General features: G+C 38.9%; 1 protein-coding gene across 1 annotated transcript; it reads left to right on the plus strand.

Annotated features, from left to right (window-relative positions):
• The first annotated feature begins 356 nt into the window (after nt 1-356).
• On the plus strand, nt 357-5,770 carry nfatc2ip (nuclear factor of activated T cells 2 interacting protein). Its single transcript, XM_020613230.1, has 9 exons — nt 357-481; nt 1,545-1,643; nt 1,788-1,848; nt 1,954-2,083; nt 2,616-2,696; nt 4,435-4,678; nt 4,766-4,910; nt 5,079-5,197; nt 5,280-5,770. Exons 1-9 carry the CDS (start codon nt 470-472, stop codon nt 5,439-5,441), a joined length of 1,053 nt encoding a protein of 350 aa, XP_020468886.1. The 5' UTR covers nt 357-469; the 3' UTR covers nt 5,442-5,770.
• The last annotated feature ends 515 nt before the right edge of the window (nt 5,771-6,285 follow it).

Below are 6,285 nucleotides of genomic sequence, written 5' to 3' on the forward strand. Positions count from 1 at the left end.
GGGTGCTGTGTGTACATTAATGAGGAAACAAATGAACTTAAATGATTTTAGCATATGGCTGCAATATAACAAAGAGTGAAAAATTTAAGGGGGTCTGAATACTTTCCGTACCCACTGTATATAAACAGACAGACATTAAAACTGAAGTTAGAAATTTAAGAAATGCTAAATATGAACAAAGGGCGATTTTTTTTTTTCTTTGAAGATTTGGACTAATGTCTTAAAAATAATTGTTTTATTTTCAAGAAACCCATTAAGATTTAAGAATTATATAAAGCAACGGTTGGTGGCGATAATGCATTATGCTCCTTATGATGGCAAAGAGAGGAGGAGGAAGAAGAAGAACTACACTATGTAGTAGTAGTAGAAGAAGAATGCCTAGCATGGTTGCAATCATCAAACCATTAAAACGAAGAAGGGGAAAATCCTGCTGTTCGTGAAGGCAGCAGCGCGTGGAAAACAAGTTGTCATGGCTGAGGCGGTGAGTGTTTGACATATCTGTTGGTTTTATCGTTAGCTAACCAGGGAGTGGTGTCGAAGTAAGAAACTTATTAAGTGCTGCCATTAAACTTGCTTGGTATAAAGTCGATTAAGGCGTGAAGCCACAGAGACGGAGTAAACTGTCTCCAATGAATTGCTTATTATTTTTTGACATATTCACGTTAATCGAGGGGTAACCTGATATCAGCTAAAGTTATGTTTTACCTTATTTAACCCGAATTCGTCAAAATAAAAGCCTCCAGTTATCCCAGTCGTACTTGACACAAAGCGTCATGTGGCGGTGCTTTTGGTCCGCTAAACTAGCGTTTTTAAGCACGTCCGGGACTGTCGGGTCACGGCTCTGCTGTACACATTTAAAGCAAAACCAACCATTGAGTCACCACCGTTAGTCTTTTTTTTCCTTTTAAAAGCAACACTGGACCATGATACTTAGCAACACTTCTATTAAAGCCCTAATCTCAGCTTTATTTAGCATGTTCTTTTCGTTCTGGAGCACCAAGCAGAAATTTGTTAAATACTGCCTCCAGTGGCCGGAGGCACCCCCTTCAACTGGTCCGCTGACACCGAGAACCCAATCAAATCATTTAATCAATCATTCAGGAACTTTATTGCCAGTATATTAAAATACCATGCCCATGATGTCCACCAAATAAAACAGGAAAAAGAATAAGTTATATAAAAAAAAGTAAAACAACCATCTATTTCTAAATATCTACATATATGACATTTTATGTTTACATCTATAGATTACATCTATAAGTTATTGGACTGTGGTGTCTGCTGTGTCTTGTTATAAATATAAACATGAATCAACTGTTCATCAGAGCGATGGCCTGGGGCCTTGGTTTGGTTGTTTTTGCGTACAGTGACCTGTAATGCTATCTGGAGGGATCTGCAGAAATCTTCTCCAGCCAGCCATCCCTGTCTAGACACCTGAGCATGTACTGACCCACAGCCAGAGGAGAGAGAGGTTCTGGTCCACGGTCTCCCTAATGCCTTGCATAAGAGAGCCTCTCAATACACCCACTGTCTCTCTTCCCCAGGTATCTGCCAATGAGGCACAGGCTGTGAAACTGCAGCCCAAACGCAGGCGGATTCTTGACCCTTCAGCTATTGTTCCAGTGCCAGTTTACTCCAACAAGGTAAACCCCTGCACCAGTGCTCAGCAGTGACCTGAAGGCAGCTTTTCTGGCTCAACGTGTTGTTTTGTTGTCAACAGATTATAGTTTGTGTTGATATATTTGATGCTTTTATGCTTTAGTTTACTTAATTGGATTTGTTTTTAGGTAAACAGCAGTCTGCAGCTCAAGCCAACAGCAGCTATTTTCGCTAAAAAGGAGACCACAGGTAAAACCTAAGAGCTTTCATTGCTTGTAGTGTGGACAAAACAACTCAAAATGTTCAGCAAATGATTTTCCTGCTGTGAAGTTGATTGTTTCTTCCTGTGATCAGATGATGGTGCAGATGACGGATTACTGTCAGAGTTTTCATCTCAACAAACAGCAGCAGCTGACATCACCCTCAGTGACTCCGAGGAGGACGAAGCAGTGTGTGTGGAGAACAAACAAGAACACAAAAAAGTGTAAGTGTTGGAGCTAACTGCTTCATCCCTCCACAAAATGCCCTCAAATCTAAAGTGGCATTCATTTAAATTATGGAACCAAGTAACTTTCATAATAATTTGAATTCTGTCAGCAACTGAGTACCATATTTTGAAATTTAGTCACCATTCATCCACTATGGAATATTTAATGATTCCATTTAGCCTTGGTTCAATTTTAGCATTTGAATTTTAAATGAAACAATTGATTGATGTTTTGCTGCAGCAAAGATTTCGGTGTGGCAGGGCACCGCCGAGAAATGTTATCAGTGGAAACACTGCAGTCGCTGATATAATTGAAATTATTTTGACAATGATTTGCTTCCATATACAATTGGTAAATCTGCACTTGGATGCCGCACTCATAACAGCTAAATTCATAACATTCAGCACTGATCTTTTCCAGGTTATATTTTATACGTCCTCCCCACCCAGAAGTGAATTAACAACATATCAGATTTTTTTTCTTTCTATTTCATCTGCATTTGTTTACTTCCTTTTTCCTTTATTTCAGAGAAGCCACTCGCTGCCTGTCTCCTTCACCTCCAGAGAGTCCAGTCCAGAAACAGTCCAGACACGTCAAAAAGAAGCTCAAGTGAGTCTAGTTTCTTAGTTCAGTTCATAGTTTTAAACTGATTGAGTTATGTACTGTTTTTTTTTTTATTTATGTGGAAGAAATCATGCAATAGATGCTGTTCAAAGTACTTTACACCAAAAGGGACAGAAAAATAAAAACAAGGAAAAAAAAAAAAAGAATTATAATAAAAGTAACAGTAATTAAATTGAATGAGAGAGAAAATATTAAAGAAACAGGATCGGTATTAATAAATGTGACATGTAGGAAATACTTTTAGCTTTTAAGTTAATTATTTTACATTTAGTTTAATTTTAGAATGTTAACATTTTAAGAGAACAACATGTGGGTAGTTGGTCCTCATCTGGAGTCTGTAGGTGGGCTGCTTGTTCTCCATCCGTTTGTATGAGAACACTGAGTAGGTACAGTATGAGTTGTGACTTTTTATTTTATTTAAGTTGCAGATTTTATTTTATTTTTTTCTGGAGTAAAGGATTCTTTAAAATATTTTTGGTCAACAAAGGTGCCCTGTAGCAGCACCCAGAGTTCATAGTCTGAAACAGTGGGAATAAAAGATGAAGGAAGCTGTCCATCAGGAAGCTTAAGGCTTTATCTCCTGGCCTGTTCACTTAGCTTCATCTGGTGATTCCCTGTTATTTCACTGGCATTGAAAACTATTCTAGCCAGTCTGAACCTGCAGTTCAGGGGACAAAACCAAGATGTGGATGGCAGAGGATATGGGCAGCCATTTTTCTATATTAATAGTATTTTCAGCAATCTCCATACAGAGGCTAAAACCAACAGTTCATTTCCTCTGTGTATGGTTAACGTTTCTCAGCTGTCAGTCCTGGATCAGCTTATTTGTGTGCATGATATATCTCCGTTGTTGTTCAGAAATGATAAAAACACATTGTGGAAATGTGCTGCTGCACTGGATATCACAATTTCTCATTGCGAAATGCCAGACCGGTCTATGCTGCCCCAAAGGCTCCGAGCAGTCATAATTTCCAGAAGGTGGCACAAGTTGGAGTCAACTGTGCATGATCTTGTGCAAGCTCTCAGCTTTGTTGACATACCAGTGTGTTTCACATGCATTTTAAATTGTTTTTGACAATATGGAGGCTTATCCCACAGACAAACAAGCTGATCCAGGACTGACACGCTGACAGCCATTAACCATGAGTAGCAACTCATTGTCGGTTTTAGTTTCTTTATGGGGAGTGTTGAAAATGCTGTTAATATAGAAAATGACCGGCCTCATCCTTTAAAGCCCAAGTCTTCTAAGAAAATTAAGCCACTGTGTGCATTTCTTGTTAATAAAGTTCATATTTTCCAGAAATTGGCCATCAGGCTCTGTTGTGAAATCTTGTTTGGCACAAATAATCCCAGTTGTATCAACACTGATACCCAGTTTGTTAGAGTACGTTTGCGAAACATCCCTCTAGAGTGTGTATTTGGGCTAGATACTCAGCTTCAGTTGAGGGGTACATTTTTTTGAAGGAGACTCCTAACTAAGGCCGTGTCATCCATGTACAAAGCAACTGAAACATCCGTTGATGAGTAAGCACTGAAAGCAGCTGAAATGTCAGTTGAACTGTAAATAATGAAAGCAATTAAAATTTTAGTTTACGTTGAAGAACCAGAGATGGTTAAAGTATGTGCACTATAAATAGTGTAATTTGGATTGTAAACGGTGACAAATGGATTTGGGGGTAGTTGCATTTCAGTTGTACTCAGTTTTGACCTGTCTCTTCCTCAGTGAGATTGACAGGGAGTTCCGGGCCATGAGCTCCATCATTTCACCTGAATCTCGGGACAGAACAAGGTCCAGACAGCGTCAAGGTCCTCCGTCTCCAACGTTTGAGGAGGAACAAAATGATAAGGATGTCATCATCGTGGACCCTAACTCAGCGTCACAGAGATTACCTTACAGCACCTCAGTTCGGGAGATTCCCCTCAAGATCCGCTGCAGAACAGACGTACACAAGATCCCTGTGCTGTCTGTATGTATGCAGAGATGTCACTTGTAGAGAACTGTATCCTTTTTGTCCACTTTAGCATGTTATTTTTCTTTTTCTTTATTTTTTTAGTCAACACCTCTACGTGATGTGGTGACGCAGCTGTCCGCCATCCTTAATGTCCCTCCCAGTCGCTTGCTGTTGCTGAGGGAGGACGTGGAGCTGCCAAAAGACTCCACCATGAGTGAAATTGGCCTTGGCATTGCAGATATTATAGGTGCATCACACGACATACAAGTTATTTATTCATGTTTATTTGTATATGGAGAAGGATATAATATGAACTAATGCCACATATTGCAGCATTTATAAGCTAAGATAGAGAGGCCTTTTAAAACACAAAACTCAAAATAATAATCCAATGGTTTTTTACTTTTCTGTGCAGAGTGTGTTGTCATGGCAGCAGAGGATAAAAGCGAAACTAAAGAAAGCAGCAGCAGTGTTATCACTGTCAGACTGCAGGGCAAAGACAGAAACTCTTCACAGGAGTTTTCACTGCACAGAGTTCGTAGCTTCTTTTCTCCACATCATCAGCTTTATATTTGTTTTAGTAGCAGGACTCAAATGTCATCTATTTGTGTTTTAGAATGCACCACTGGGCCCCATCTTCTCCCAGTACTTGTCCAAGATGCCTGCCAGCGCTCAGAGAAAGGTGCGCTTCCTCTTCGACGGCTTCAAAGTGACACACAGCCAGACGCCAGCTCAGCTTGACATGGAGGACGGAGACATCATCGAAGTTTGGATTTAAGCCAAGTCATTAAATCCAATCAACAATCAACATTCTGTTTATATGGTTGTAAAAGAAAATGGCAAAAGTAAAACCATTGCTTTGGTATATCAGTTGCTAATTTGTAAAAGTCACTTTATTGTAAATACTGAAAATGCAGACAATTTAGTGTGCTGTGGAATTGTATTTTTTAGAAACTGTTCAAAATCAAAATTTAAAAACCAACAGGCATACTACTGCCTTTAAATCAATGTACAATTGTAAACTTGTAGCTACACAATTTTATCTATTTTCTATATGTTCTTTTTTTTGTTATTGAAAATAAAGGAGTAGATGTTACTCTGCGGTAATATTAGGCTTATGACTGGTAGTAGTAGTAGTAGCACAGTGCTGAAGTACTGCATTACAAGTAAATGGCCTGCATTTAAATTACTTAAATTAAATTGTAGTGGCTGTTTGTCCATAATCAATATCACACTGTAACTCAAAAGTCCACTGATGCACTACAGGGATGAAGTGTACACAGGGAAAACAAGCCTGTTATCCAGACTTCAATAAGTCTTTGTTCTGTTGTTAGTAAAAGTTAAATAATACCATATGAAAAATGCACAAAGAAGTTGCCCCTAATGTTACAGTTGTTGCTCTGATTTAAAAAAAAAAAAAAAGAAAGAAAGAAAGAAAGAAAACGAATGGGAAAATTGTCCAGATCAACCAAAGTAACTACTAAAAGAGAATTCTGTCTAAATTTCACAAGCTCCTTTGCTGAGCCCTTCTCTGCTGGAGTTCTCACTGGACAGGGGAGAGTTTTTTTCTATACAACTGCACGTCCCTTTGAAGAAGATTGCAGCCGTTCATGCCCTGATTG

Source organism: Monopterus albus, unplaced genomic scaffold, assembly GCF_001952655.1.
Source record: "Monopterus albus unplaced genomic scaffold, M_albus_1.0 scaffold131.1, whole genome shotgun sequence".
Classification (NCBI taxonomy): domain Eukaryota; kingdom Metazoa; phylum Chordata; class Actinopteri; order Synbranchiformes; family Synbranchidae; genus Monopterus; species Monopterus albus.

What these genes read in the sequence shown, in the direction of transcription:
- nfatc2ip (XM_020613230.1), top strand. An exon ending in CGCTAAAAAGGAGACCACAG is followed by an intron (nt 1,849 to 1,953) that starts GTAAAACCTAAG and finishes TCCTGTGATCAG; the next exon opens with ATGATGGTGCAGATGACGGA. An exon ending in AAACAAGAACACAAAAAAGT is followed by an intron (nt 2,084 to 2,615) that starts GTAAGTGTTGGA and finishes CCTTTATTTCAG; the next exon opens with AGAAGCCACTCGCTGCCTGT.